At 43.8% G+C, this 15839-nt stretch overlaps 1 protein-coding gene across 2 annotated transcripts in view; it reads left to right on the forward strand.

Moving 5' to 3' along the window:
- The window catches only part of LOC127577229 (chromodomain Y-like protein 2), a 126168-nt gene that overhangs the window by 73116 nt on the left and 37213 nt on the right, over window positions 1-15839 (forward strand). Inside the window, exons 2-3 of one of the 2 annotated variants that reach the window (XM_052028231.1) lie at window positions 1523-2117; window positions 2409-2641. In XM_052028231.1, the coding sequence (XP_051884191.1) occupies window positions 1523-2117; window positions 2409-2641 (828 nt within the window). The remainder of the gene's footprint in view (window positions 1-1522; window positions 2118-2408; window positions 2642-15839) is intronic. The other variant, XM_052028232.1, reaches the window with a different exon arrangement.

Genomic DNA, 15839 nt, shown 5'->3' on the forward strand with positions numbered 1-15839 from the left:
TGTCCTTTCTTTCCTCTTCCATGTGTTTAATAGCTTCCCCTTCAGGGTCTCTACTCTATTCACCTCGGGTTCTGTGCTAACCCAATGTAACTGCACTGTGTAATGAATTGATTTGTACGATCAGTGTGCAAGACAAGTTTTTCACTGTACCTTGGTACAAGTGACAATAATAAACCAATACCAACCAATATCAATACTTCAGGTAGTAACCAATTAAAGTTATTTCCTGCAGGAGAGAGGTCAGAGGGTAAAACCTTGACAGAGATGATCAGACAGAAACTTGAGACAGGAATTGAATCCGATGCTGGGAAGAACCCCATTTTAATGGGACAACAAGCTTTCATAATCTATGGGTTCAGCCTGCATTTGTACTCAGGGAAGTTGATGGAGCTAAAACACATGGTTCAATATCTCAGAAATCTTTTACATGTGAAGGGAAGGCCACGTTTAGTGACGAGTTCACTGAGAGTCTTGAAGGAAAGGAGGGCAGTCACAAAGAATAAAGTCTGATCAAAAGCAAGTTTGTACTACTGTGGGCAGAGATAAAAGCACAAATCTGGAGGCTTAGAAACCGTAGGCTCTGAAACACTATGGAACTCATGGAATAAAAACTAAAGGACGGTTGTTAAAAAAAATGCATTTATGTGCACAAGCCACAACATATACAATATATGTATATACATGAATCTAGAGTATATGCAGGGTATAATAGTGGTGTAGTGGTTAACCTTCTGGACTGGTAATCCAGAACCTTGGATGAACAATCCAGGGACCTGAGTTCAAGTCCCACCAAGACAGCTGTGGAATTCAAATTAAAACAAAGTTATTAATAATGATGGTCACAAAGTGGATCGTCATAAGAACCCATCTGGTTCACCAGTGTCTTTCAAGGAAAAAAAACTGCTCTCTTTATCTCATCTGGCCCTGTGACCCCAGACCCACTGATGTGATTGACTCGTAAATGGCCAGCAAGCCACTCAGTTGATGGACAGTAAATGCCGACTTGCCAGTGATGTCCGAATCCCAATAGATACATTTTAAAACACTGTGTGTATTTGTGTGTGATATATATGTAAGTATATGCATTATTTCAAAACACGTTTACTTGTCAGCTGTTTACTGTTATTATTAGGGTGATTTCTCACAATGCCACTAAGGAAGGGCAGGAGATTTTCAGTATGTGCATGTCTATGCATGTGTCAATGCCATCCATTGAATGTGAATGTCTAAGTGTTCATTAGGGAAGGAATTCTGCCAAGCTTGCCACCTTTGGTCTTTTGACTCCAAGCCCACAACAAGGTGGATGGGTCTTAGCTGTCTTCTGAAATGGCTGAGCAAGCCAGAGCAAGCCATTGGAGATGGGCAACAAATTGCTACCCTTGTTAGAGGTGTACTCATCCTGTAAATGATTTGGTAAGGCAAGAGGCGTGCTTGAACTAAAGGTTTCTGAAGGATCTTTGTACTGGTGTGAAATGGTAATCACAAAATCAATGATTTATGCGGAATATTTTCTCTCTATTAGGTGGAGAAGATTGTCGACAAAAGGAAAAATAAGAAGGGGAAGTGGGAGTACCTCATACGATGGAAAGGCTACGGAAGTAATGAAGACACTTGGGAACCAGAGCATCACCTCCTTCACTGTGAAGAATTTATTGATGAGTTCAATGGACTCAACGCTTCCAAAGAAAAGCGAACTAAATCAGGGAAACGGGGAAATAGCCCAAGACAGGTCTTGAGGGACAATCATGGAACTGTTCCATTGAGAGCCTATGAATCCACCAAGGGGAAAGGGGGAGGCTTACGAAAAAAGCGGACTAATAACACACATCAAAAGCAAAAACGGGGTTCCATGGCGAGAGATGGAAAGCACGGTCCTGGGGATAACAAGAAAATCATAGCTACTAAAACTGTGCATTACAGAACCACTGCGAGCGGGGTGCAGATAATGCCTTACAGAAAGACTGATAACTCGTTTCAGAACGGCGACGCTAGACACAGCAAAAATGCGTTACAGTTTGACAATACCTCAAGGCAACAGAGAATGAATGTGGATTTGGGAAAGCCCGACTTTGCAGAAGATGGAACAACTGACGACCCTCCTATAGTAAATGGAATAGGTATGTAATGAATGTGTACAGCACAGAAACAGGCAATCTTGCCTAACCAGCCTGTGGTTGTATTTAGACTCATAGACATACAAACATTACAAAGTTTGTAATTGTTTCTCCATATTGCATGCAGCGTGCTGTAATGATTTGCAAATTGCCCAGTTAATCATGCCTCGGTGTTGATGTAATTTTAAAGATCGACTTTTTGGGGGCTGCTAACAGTGTCTTTTATTGATTAATTATATCTAATAAACTAATTACAGGTAACTGGTAACTTGGCAGATTAACATTTGATTTTAGAGGTGATTTCACTTCCAGGCATTTCAAATGGACAAACCAGTTTATCATGCTCAGTGAAGAGGAAACTGGTGGAGGAGAAGGATGACTATGTGTTTGACAAACGCCTCAGATGCAGCGTTCGACAAAATGAAAGCAACTATCGATTCAGGGATATTGTTGTTCGGAAACAAGATGGCTTTACCCATGTTTTACTCTCCAGCCAAACCTCAGACAACAATTCATTAACACCTGAGGTAAGGCCTCTTGCTTTTTTGTGCTACTTAATACGTGTAGCGGTTAGAGTAACACTGTTACAGCACCAGCGACCCAGGTTCAATTCCAGCCACTCTCTGTAAGGAGTTTGTACGTTCTCCCCGTGTCTGCGTGGGTTTCTTCCGGGTGCTCTGGTTTCCTCCCACATTCCAAAGACGTATGGGTTAGGAAGTTGTGGGCATGCTATGTTGGCACCGGAAGCATGGCGACACTTGTAGGCTGTCCCCAGAACACTCTATGCAAAAGATGCATTTCACTGTGTGTTTCGATGTACATGTGACTAATAATGAAATCTTATCAATATTGATGAGGTAGAAATTCTTCATTTTCTCCCTTGTGTCAAAAGTGGAGCCATCGGGATGTTATGTGCTGTAAAAATATGAAACCTGAAAGTCAAATTAAAGTTTTATTCATTTAATCAGTCTTCCTCGTTGGGCAGAGTAATTAAAATTGGTGAAAAGACCAGCAAGTCCATCAAACCTGCTCTGCACTGCATCATAATGAAGCACTTCCCTCCAATCCTATCTCCTCCCTTCCCCATCCCATTCATCTTCTGCAGATATCATCTGCGAAAAGAGGGGGGAAGAAAACAGAGCTGGAATACAAGGACTGGAAATTTCCACTCGATTGGAAATAATCCAAAAAATCACACGAACCAAGTCTATAGGATGTGACTTTCCTTTCTAAAGCTTTGTTCAGTTACCTTACGTCAAACCAAAACAACCCTGGGCACTAAGTCCACAGGTCTTGTTCATTTCAAACCCACAGTTATAATCCACAATCCCCAGAATCTTGACTCTAACTCTCAACCTGTGCTTCCTTCCTTCATTCAGTGCCATTCCAGGTCAGTTGAATGTTCATCTAGTGACAGTTCCCAATGAGATAATCTTGATTCTGCCTTCCCAGAAGGAATTCTTGGATTACAGTCTGGAGCAGTGATCCTGGCTGATCTATTTATCTTCACCTTCCTTGCCATGGGAGACCAGCTGCCAGTACTCAAACTGAGACTATCATAGACCAAGCCTTGATTGTGGACCATTACAAGCCAGCATGGCTACATCCAGTTTCTAAGGCTAATTTGAATTACCTGGGTCCTTTTGGATTTAAATTCAAATTGGAGTTATACAGCACGGAAACAGGCCCTTCAGCCCATCTTGTCCATGCCGACCAAGATGCCCATCTAAGTTAATACCATTTGCTTGCAAGATTCTGTCTGCAGCAAGCCAAATGTGAGAAAAATGTGGTCAAACACTCATTACCCTTGGTTGTAAATCTTTAGATTTCTCAACTCCACATGGCTGTAGATGTTCAGCCATTGAGCATATTTAAGGCTAATATCGGTAGGGGCATTAAGAGAATCAAGGATTCTGAGGATCGGCAGAAAAGTCGACACGCAGTCTATAGTCGACACATCTCGTTAAATGGTGCTGCAGGCGTGAAGGGTTGCATGATGGCCTGATCCTACTTCCACTTATTATGTTCTCCTTGGATGTGTGTTCCATCAACATCACTAAAAAAAATCAGGTTAGTTGGTCATTATGACATTGCTGTTTGTAGAATATTGGTACACACAAACTGGCTGCCCTGTTTTCTGTATCACAACAGTGACTATGCTTCACTGACCTGGAGTCAATTTACATTTCATATCATTCCTGTGAGGCGACTTTTTTGCTACATTAAAAGCTGTACATAAATGCATGTTGTTGCAAAAAGCTTTGGGACCTCCTGTGGTTGAAAAAGGCTTTATATAAGTCCAAGTATTTTTATTGTTTGTGCCTATCATGGGAGATACAAGTTGTGCTCAAGGGGACAGTGCACTTAAATAAGTCTGCTGTGTTATCAGCGATGTTTGACTGAATAAAAATGGCTCCTTCCTTAACCACACACTGTGGTCTGCTGTCAAATATGCATTTCCTGGACTATGGTTATCTCTTTCTTTGAAGGACAAAATGCTACAGATTGATTGTGAGCTGCAGACAAAGTCAGAGTCTGCTCTAACAAAGGACCAGGCTCCACCATGCACTATGAACAACAAAGTCATTGAGATATTTGACCACGATATTGTCCACTGCTCTCTGCACCCCACAGCAATTCCCTTCAGTATCAAACATCCTGAGTCTTGCTAATAATCTCATTATCCTTTTACTCTTCAGGCAGGCAGGTGGTAAGGAAGACTGGAAAAGCTGGTCGAGCAGTGGGAAGCCTCGTTGATCTTTGGCTGTGTATTCAGTGATATCATTGCTCTTCGTGTGCACAGTGATAAAGTAATTAGCACAACTTGTCCTCCAAACTCCTGACCTTTGACTCTACCAGGTCTAAGGTCATGCTCCACAGGATGTTATTGATCAAAATGCTGGTTCAGCCCTTAAGATACTGAAGGTTCTCTTTCTAAAGAGTCTGCTTGTTGCTTCTTAACAACCAGGTGCTTTGTCAACCTGTGTGCTTATCCTGATTTTATCATTGAGGTGATTATTATCTTCATTGCAATACATCTCATCCTCCTCCTGTGGGTGGTCAGCATACAAGGCAGTTGTGCTTAAACCTGAGGTGGTCAAAAATGTTACCACTTTCGTTCTGTCACCCATGCACACAAGCCAAGGCCCATGAAGATATAAAAGTAGGAATCACAATTTACAGGGAATGTTTTGACAGAACTGTGTAGAATTGTTGCGACGGCTACATCAATACTTGAAATGTGTTGGGGTCGAGAGGTGTGGGTGAGTCTTGAAACCAATACCTTGGTTAAATATCTCAACAATTTTGGTCTTTCCAGAGCTAAGGGAACAAAACCAACATTCTGATTTTGTTTGCGGTTCAGAATCAATCAGTAGCCTTTGCCTTTCAGGTGATGAGATAATCTCAGCCTAAGGAATGTTTGAGAGAAGTTTTTTTTATTCACTTACTAGATGGCAGGATTGCTAGTGTTTTTGCCCATCCTAATTACCCTTGAAAAGGTGGTGGTGAACTTGAAAGTGGCACCACAGTTAGATAGGGTGGTGAAGAAGGCAACTAGCATACTTGCAGTTATAGGTCAGGGAATAGAATATAAGGGTTACAATGCTCTCTTGTAGCATTATGTGCAGTTCTGGTTGGCACACTATAGAAAGAATGTAACTGTGCTGGAAAAAATGCAGAGGAGATTCGTCAGGATGTTGCCTGGATTGGAGGACTTCAGTTACAGGGAGACATTGGATAGGCTCGGCTTGTTTTCCCTGGAACGAAGGAGGCTGATTGGTGACCTGTTAGAAGTATATAAGATTATGAGAGGCATAGATAGGGTAGGTAGTCAAAATCTTTTTCTTTTGGTAGAGGTATCAAAAACAAGACAACAGATATTTAAGGTGAGAGGAAGGGGTCATAGAGTCAGACAGCATGGTAACAGGCCATTCAGCGCACCATATCAATGCTGACCAGGGGGCACCCATCGTAGTAATCCCATCTTCCAGCACTTGGCCTGTGGCCTTCTATGCCAAGGTAATTTAAGTGCTTATCTAAACACTGTTTAAATGCTGACAGTAAGTCTGCTTCCACCATTCTCTCAGGCAGTTCGTTCCAGGTACTCACCACTTTCTGGGTGAAAAAGGTCCCCCTCAGATCCCCTCTAAATCACTTACCCCTTACTATGTGCTCTAGTTATATCTGCCTCTGTTAAGGGGAAAAGCTTCCTGCAGTCTACCCTATCAATATGCCTCAGAATTTTATATACCTCGATCATGCCCCCTCTTAACGTCCTCCACTGCGGGGAAAACTGATTCAGCCTGTCCAGTCTCTCCTCATAACTGAAACGCTCCATCCCAGGTGACATCCTGGTGAATCTCCTCTGCACCCTCTCCAGAACTATCACACCTTTACATCTTTCCTATAGTGTGGTGACCAGAACTGCTCACAGGACTCCAGCTGAGGTCTGACCAATGTTTTATAAGGTTGGAGCATTACCTCCCTGCTCTTGTATTCAATGCCCTGACTAATGAAGGCCAGAATCCCATCTGCCTTCTTAACCACGTTATCTGCCTGCCCTGCTACCATCAAGAATTTTTGGACTTGCATAGCAAGGTCCCTCTGTTCCTCACTATTCCCTAGTACCTTACCATTCATGGTGTGTGCCCTAGCCTCAATAGTACTCCAAAATGCAGCACCTCGTAGTTATCTGGATTAAACTCCATCTGCCATATCTCAGCCCATTTCACCAACAATATCACCCTGTAACCTAAGACTACCCTCCACACTGTCAACAACTCCAGAAATCTTCATGTCATCTGCGAACTTAATGATGGTGCCTTCTACATCCATATTTAAACCTTACAGGTATATTACGAACAGCAGGGGTCCCAGCACCAATCCTTGTGGAGCACCACTAGTCATAGGCATCCAGTCACAAAAATAGCCCTCTACCAACACCTTCTGTCTCCTATCGCCAAGCCAGTTTTGGATCCAATCTGCCAACTTACACTGGATCCCATGGACCCTCACCTGTTAGATCAGCCTCGCATGTAGGATCTTGTTGAAGGCCGTGTAAACCACATCTACTGCAATGCCCTTGCTAATACACTTTGTTACCTTGAAAAATTCAATCACATTGGTCAGACAAGATCTGACCTTGACAAAGCCATGCTGGAGTTTAAAGGGGATCTTAAGGAAAAGTTATTATACACAGAGAGTGGTTGATATCTGGAACGCGCTGCCGGAGGAGGTGGTGGACTCAGGTACAATCACTACATTTAAGCGGCATTTAGATAGACACTTAAATAGGCAAGGCATGGAAAGATTTGGTCCTAATGTGGACAGAAGGGATTACTGTAGATGGGCAAAAAAGTCGGCATGGATGTAGTGGGTCAAAGGGCCCGTTTCTGTGTGGTATTGAACCCCGTGACTCCACGTTTCAATGAGTGCTGTTGGGGGGAGGGTGTTCCAGGATTCAGACTGAGTGATGATGAAGGAACAACGCTGTATTTCCAAGTCAAGTTGGTGTACAACTTGGAGGGGTATCTGCAGTAGGTGGTGTTCCCGTGCACCACCTACCTTTGTTCTTCTTGGTGGTAAAGGTCACAGTTTTCAGAGTTAGTGTCAGAGTGGCCGAGGCAACTACATATGGTGCAATTTGTAAATCACAGTGCACCAATGGTGAATATTTAAGATGGTGGATGGGTCTGCCTTGTCCTGGATTTTGTTAAACAATAGGGTTGTTAAGAAGGCGTATGGTGTGTTGGCCTTCGTTAGGGGATTGATTTCAAGAGCCATGAGGTAATGTTGCAGCTCTATAGAACTCTGGTTGGACCACACTTGGAGTATTGTGTTCAGTTCTGGTCGCCTTATTATAGGAAGATTGTGGAAGCTTTAGAGAGGGTGCAGAGGAGATTTACCAGGATGCTGCCTGGATTGGGGAGCATGTCTTTTGAGGATAGGTTGAGTGAGCTGGGGCTTTTCTCTTTGGAGAGAAGGAGGATGAGAGGTGACTTGATAGAGGTGTACAAGATGATAAGAGGCATAGATCGAGTGGACAGTCAGAGACTTTTTCCCAGGGTGAAAATGGCTAACACGAGGGGGCATAATTTTAAGGTGATTGGAGGAAGATATAAGGGGGATGTCAAAGGTAAATTTTTTACACAGGCAGTGGTGGGTGCATGGAACACACTGCCGGCAGAGGTTGTGGGGGCAGATACGTTAGGGACATTTAAGAGACTCTTAGATGGACACATGAGTGATAGAGAAATGGACGGCTGTGTGAGAGGGAAGGGTTAGATAGATCTCAGAGCAGGATAAAATGTCGGCACAACATCGTGGGCCGAGGGGCCTGTACTGTGCTGCAATGTTCTATGTTCTATATAAACCACACGTGGAATCTCTGGAGGGGGCACTAGACATTGTGAAGTGGTTGTTTTCCTGGGAGACGGCCACATTTGCTTTGTGGACCTCTTCCAATCCATAGAGATCCAAACTGGAGTAAACTGTTGGGCCAAGAAGACCTTGTTGAAGTGTTGCTCTATAAATTTCAGTTTGGTTCTCCAGCAAGTAACCCCAGGTACTGTGTGGAGGATATCCTTTAACTCCAGTGGGTAATAGTCTTGCCATTCAGTGAGAAGGTCATGGGTTCAACAAGAGACTTTGAGTACAAAAATCAGGCTTGCACTCCAGTGCGAGGGTGTCACATCGTCAGAAGTGCCATCCTTCAGAAGAGAAATTAAACCAAGGTCTACCTTCTCCATCATGTAACTGTAAGAAAAAAAACTATGGCATTGTTTTGAAGAGCAGTGGAGTTCTCAGTGTCCCAATGCAGTTCATTCCTTCCCGCCAACATTCCCAAAGCAGATTATTTGTTTACTAAAACATTGCTATTTGTGGGAGCTTGCTGTGTTCAATTTGCCTGCCATGTCTCCTGCATTATTACAGTGTCTACACTTCAGAATATCTTCATGCGCTGTAAAGTACTTTGGAATATTGTACAGGAAACATAATGGAAATGCAGACCTTTCGTTTAACATTCTATCTTCAACTGCTTAATTGGCCATCTTTTTGTTGGTGGAGCCACCTGTTTGTCTGTCCTAGCGGGGCGCAGACCCTTTCTAAATCCTTTCGGTATCTGATATCGCTTCCATTACTGTGGTGCACTCCCTCGGCAATGTGTAATGTGCACCGGAGCCAGCTGTGATGGTTAACCAGTCTTATAGTGGGTGATCTTTCAGTCTTACAGGTGCACCCACACTGGATGTTCAGCCGTCCTGCCATCACTGCAATGCAACTGCAAGATCAGCCCACAGATGAGCTCACACGTGTATTATTCAGCAGTCAGCAACAACATGACTTTCATTATTAGTGAGCAGAAGCACCACCATAAGGCCTTCCTCAGGGTCTGGGGAACAAGAGGAAGCCACTTCATTCACGGCAGATATGTAGCTCCTCTAAGTCTATCACCCTTGGTTCCAAAATATGCTTGGCATAAAAAATCTAACCTCAAAGTTGTGAAATATCTCTATTTGATGTCCCCACATCAACACCTGCTTCCTTTGCCGTTTGCACAAGGAAACAGTGTTCTTCAGAAGCTTCTCCACCACACAGTCACCACCGACCCCCCCCCACCACCAACCTCCACCTGATGGAGTCTGCACACCCGTCCCATCATTGTAGCACAAACCCATTCCTTGGGAAAACTGTCCAATGGCTGGAAGAGAGCTGTATTATGCTGTAACCTTTTCAGGCCTATTATATGGGGTCAGACTGTAAGGAAAGGAGGAGAAGGTTTTGGTGCCATCTCTTAGGTCAGATGTCTCTCTGCAGATGTCTTATTAGTTCTGATCTGATGAACTGACCTAAAGTCTTGGTTAGTCTTGGATGTGTTTATTTCCTGAGCATCTGGACTCCCTGGGAGAGAGGATTTCAAAGAATTATTCCTCTCAGTGAAGACATGGCTCCTCATCTGAGCTAGGCACAGTTCAAACGCCATCTATAAATTCTTTGATGACACCACTGTTGTTGGCAGAATCTCAGATGGCAAAGAGGAGGCGTATAGGAGTGAGGTAGCTCGGCTGGTTGGTGTCGCGACAACAACCTCGCACTCAACGTCAGCAAGACTGAGGAATTGATTGTGGACTTCAGGAAGGAGAAGTTGGGAGAAGGCACACCAGTCTTCATTGAGCGGTCAGCGGTGGAAAGGGTGAGCAGTTTCAAGTTCCTGGGTGTCAACATCTCAGAGGATCTTTCTTGGGCCCAACACATTGATGCAATCACGAAGAAGGCATATCAGCAGCTCTCCTTCATTAGGAGTTTGAGGAGATTTAGTATGTCACCAAAGACTCTTGCAAATTTCTACATGTGTATGGTGGAGAGCATTCTGACTGGTTGCATCACCACCTGGAATGGAGGCTCCAATGTGCAGAATTCTAAGAGGCTGTAGAGGGTTGTAGACTCAGCCAGCTCCATCAACGGCACAACCCTCCTCGCCATCAAGGACATCTTCAAGAGGTGGTGCCTCAAGAAGGCGGCATCCATCATGAAGGACCCTCACCACCCGGGACATGCCCTCTTCACGTTACTACCATCGAGGAGGAGGTACAGGAGCCTGAAGACCCACACTCAACGTTTCAGGAACAGCTTCTTCCCCTCTGCCAATAGATTTCTGAACGGTCCATGAACCCATGAACACTACCTTGTTATTCCTCTTTTGCACTATTTCTTTAACACAGTAGTTTTTATATCTTTATGTCTTGCACTGTACTGCTGCTGCAAAACAACAAATTTCACAACATATGTCAGTGATAATAAACCTGATTCTGTTTCTGATTCATCTGAATCCTAAATGGCTGATTCCTTGGCCTGATGTAATGAAACTAATGGTGTTAAATTAACTTATCTGTGCAATAAGAAGAGCGAGTATCCATTCAGTAATCCATGATATCTTCATATTAGTGCCAGTTAGGGCCCATTTTGAAGAATATTGATGTAATGGTTATTTTACTGCACTGATAACCAACATCATTTTAACTTACAGGATAATAGTTTGAGAATTTAACTTCAGTTTATAAAACTCTGGTACAATTAAAATAATTTTGACCATAAAACTTGTTAGATTTTTCTAAAAACCCCTTTGGTTCAGACTTACCTCTTCATCAGAGAAGGAGATCTGCCATTTTTCATCGGTCTGTCCTGTAGATGATTCCAGTCCCAAGTCCTCTGAAACGACCTGTGAAGCCACTTGGTTGCATCAAACTTTAAGGTAGTTGGGGTCAGGCAGTAAATGCTGACCTTTGTAGAAAGCATTCAAATCCCAACAGCTTATTTTGAAACATAAACTTCAATCTGCAGTCCACATCAATGCATGATCCTGTGTCACTGTTTTGCAAAGTTCCTTTCCCTTACCTAGTGAGCTGATATGTTGCAGTGACACAAATAGTGAAATCATCTATTACATGTTCTCCAAACAGTGTGTTAGTATTGTGGTTCCCCTTTGTGCCAATGGTTTATTTGCCATGTAGAACCAAGCAACTGTGACCCTCTGTGTTAATGAGGAGACTGCAGAAATCCACCTATAGCCCCCGAACGTTATGCTGACAATCCATATCTTTAACTAGTCCGTGGAGTCCGGTGGTCTTACACCTGCGTCACTGAATGCTGTGCTGTTTTAGTTGCCTGGTTTTCACCCTTTTGACATGTGCTACCCAAGGAACATTGAAGTCAAATTTGAGTTTATTATCATATGCACACATACATGTATGTGCAAGCGCAATGAAAAACTTATTTGCAGCAGCATCACAGGTACATAGTGTCAGTTACACAACGTTCACAAGAAAAACAAATAATACATAAATTATCCAAAAATTATGCAAGAAAGAATACAGAACAAAAAAAGTCCATTGTAGTGCAAAGTGGTCATAGTGTTACTATACAGAGGTAGTGAGTACAGTTGTACGGGTTGATTCAAGAACTGAATGGCTGAAGGGAAGTAGCCGTTCTTGAACCTGGTGGTGTGGGACTTCAGGTTTCTGTTCTCCTGCCCAATGGTAGCTGTGAGAAGATGGCATGGCCCGGATGGTGGGGATATTTGATGATGGATGTTGCCTTCTTGAGGCAGCGCCTCCCGTCGATACTACTGATGGTGGGGAGGGATGTGCCCATGATGTATTGGGCTGAGTCCATTACTCTTTTCAGCTTCTTAAGTTCCTGCGCATTCAAATTGCTGTACCAGAGCATGATGCAACCATTCAGAACACTGTAGATCTGTAGAAGTTTGTTAGAGTGTTCAGTGACAAGCCAAACCTCCTTAACCTCCAAAGAAAGTAAAGATACTGGCGCACCTCCCTTGTGATTAGGCATGGTAGCGTAGCGGCTAGCGCGACGCTATTACAGCGCCAGCGATCGGGGTTAGATTCCCGTCGCTGTCTGTAAGGAGTTTGTACGTTCTCCCGTGTCTGCGTGGGTTTCCTCCGGGTGCTCCGGTTTCCCCCCACATTGCAAAGACGTACGGGTAGGTTAATTTGGGTTTAAAATGGGCGGCGCGGACTCGTTGGGCCAGAAGGGCCTGTTACCACGCTGTAAATAAATTTTTTTTTAAAATAAATTTAAACATTTATATTAGCCCGAAGACAGGTCATCCGAAATGTTAACGCCCAGGAATTTAAAACTGCTGACCCTTTCTGCCACCAATCCACCAATGTGGACCAGCGCATCTTCACCCTCCTTCCCCCCTCCTGAAGTCAACGATCAGTTCTTTAGTTTTACTGACGTTGAGCGAGGGGTTGTTGTTGCCGCACCACTCACCCAGGTGTCCTGCCTCGCTCCTGTACGCTGACTCCTCACCACCTGTGATTCGTCCAACATTGACATGACAAATGCGGAGTGTTCTTCAGAATCAGTTAGCTGCTCTACAGTGAGAACACTTGTGCATTTTACAACACAGCCTTGACAATTTGATAATCTGTTTGAAAATAGAATTCTGGGCAAGTGGCTGATCTGTGGACCCCTCACTCATTCTTATTTATTAATTTTCCAGGACCTGGGCATTATTGGCAAGGCCAACAATTATTGCCAGATGCTAATTGCCCTTGAGAAGGTAGTTGTGAGCCACCTTCTTGAATTGCTGTAATCTTTCTGGTAAACCAGTGACGATAAAGGATTAGCAATACATTTCCAAGTCAGGAACCTGTAAGTGGTGGTGTTCCCAGACACCTTGCCCCTCCTTGGTGATAGAGTTCGCTATTTTGGAGGTGCTGTTGAAGAAGTCTGGGCAAGTGATTGCAATGCATTCTGTAGACAGTACATACTGCAGTTATTGTGTGCCAGTGATGGAGGGAATGAATATTTAGGGTTAGAGTTGCAAGAGACCACAGATGCTGGAATCTGGAGCAACAAACAGTCTGTTGGAGGAACTCAGTGGTTGGGGAGCATCTGTGGAGGGAAAGGAATTGTCAGGTCGAAAACCTGCATCTGGACTGTTTAGAGTTCTTGATGTGGTAGCAGGATTCACTGTGTCTGATCTTCTGTTGAATCTGGCAAAAGCAACTTATTTAATGTTAGAGCCCTCTAGTTCTGCTGTTTCATTGAGAAGATTGATGAGCAGAGCACCAAGACACTTTAGGCATGGCCGTGTGCTTTAGGGCATATATGGACAACCTTTAGTCCACTACTGTGCCAGTCAGGACTCTTCTTCCTACAAACTAGCAATGTTTTGCATGAATGTGTTCCTCCTGTGAACAACTCTGCTCAGAATCCTGCTTCTGTTGCAAAGCAAGTCTTTTGAGGCCTGAACCACCCATTTCTATGACAAAGCCTGTAATTAATGTGGGTCTTGTTCAGTTGAGGGGCTTGAGCAGCCAACATTACTCCCTTGTCCGTCCCTTCACTGCTGTGAATCCTGTGTTCTCCTCACCATCAAATGCTCCAACTTCTTAGCCATGCATGCACCTATTCTCCTTCCTGAAGCGAGGGGTGTTGCCCAACGAGGAGAGGCTGAGAAGCATGGGCCTACACTCACTGGAATTTAGAAGAATGAGTTGATCCCATTAAACTGAAGATTCAGTGGAGGGGTAATAGTGTGGGTACTGAGAGGATGCTTCTTCGGTGGAGATTGTAAAACTAGTGGGCATTGTCGCAGGATAGAAGAAGGTGAAGAAGGAGTTTGACTCACTTGCCTTCAACGCTCAGTGCATTGAGTACAGGAGTTGGAACGTCATGTTGCAACTGTACAGGTCGTTAGCGAGACCATTAGTGAGTATTGTGCTTGCCCAGCTATTGGAAGGATGCCGTAAAATGCAAAGGATTCAGGAGAATGTTATGGGGACTGGAGGGCTTGAGTTAGAAGGAGAGGCTAGATAGACTGGGCTTTCTACCCTGGAGCATAGCAGGATGAGGACTGACCTTATCAATGTATATAAAAGCGTGAAGGGTGTAGATAAGGTGAATGCTCACAGTCTTTTTCCAGAATGGCGGTGTCTAAAACCAGAAGACATAGATTTAAGGTAAGAGGGAAAAGACTCAAAAGGGACCTGAGGGGCAAGCTTTTCACACAGAGGGTGGTGCGTACATGGAACATGCTGCCTGAGGAAGTGGTAGAGATGGGTACAATTACAATATTTAAAGGTCACTTAGACAGGTACATGGATAGAAAAGGTTTAGAGGGATATGAGCCAAACAAGGCAAATGGGTCTAGCTCGGATAGACATTTAGGTTGGCATGGACGAGTTGGGCCTGTTTCCGTGCTGTATAACTCATGACTCTTTGATTAAGGGTCAACCATTTGGGACTGAGATATTGAGAAATATCTTCACTCAAAGGATTACAAACCTTTGGATTCTCTGCCCCAGAGAGCTGACGAGGCTCAATCATTGAATGCGGACATAGTTGAGACTGATAAATTTTTGGACTTGAAAGAAACCAAGGGACATGTAGATTGGGTGGAAAATGGACTTAAGGTGAAAGATCACCAATCATTCTATGAAATGGCTGAGCAGGCTTGGGGCTATTCCTGTGCCTATTTCTGACCTCCTTCTGTGGTGCTGTGACTTGTGGGATGTGGTTTCAGTGTGTTCCTCCATTTCCATGAAAAGAGAAGTCAAAATGCTTCCTTGGTTAACATGCAAAAATCTGGTTTGGTCATCACCGTGATACTCTGGGTAAAGTGCTCAACAAATGAAACTAAAATAAAGGGTGGCTTAAAATTAAAGCACGGAATATTCCCTGCTTTATTCTGTGAGTGGCATTTTCTCTACTTGTTTATTTGTTAAATGCGCACCAATGTTTTTTTGTTAATACTAGTGATATATGGCATATTTACCCCAAAAATTGTAACTTAGAGGTGTGTGAAAACCAGAGAGGCAGAAAGGAATGTCAAGGTTTGTTACCGTTCCTCACTTGCTATTGGTGTCAATGGTTGAATGTTACTGTTGTGTTTACAGACTGTGGATTTGCTAAGAGGTTGTGTAAACGGATGCAAGGGGCCTTGTCTCGGTTCACCCCAAGCAGGTGCATAACAGAGGACTCTCTGATCTACAGGCTGTTCCCAGGGTCACACACTGAGACAGACATCAAGTGTTGCTGGAAGATCATCAGCTCAGTGAACGACACCCTTTGGTCTACCTGAACCTTGTTGGTCTTCCAGCACAGCGAGATGTCCGTCAGGGAATGCTGCTGACTGACACATTCCAGGCTGCAGGAGTACATGCTGAGGGATGCACTGAAGCTCGGTGCAGCCAA

This window comes from Pristis pectinata, chromosome 13 (genome assembly GCF_009764475.1).
Source record: "Pristis pectinata isolate sPriPec2 chromosome 13, sPriPec2.1.pri, whole genome shotgun sequence".
Taxonomy (NCBI): Eukaryota; Metazoa; Chordata; class Chondrichthyes; order Rhinopristiformes; family Pristidae; genus Pristis; species Pristis pectinata.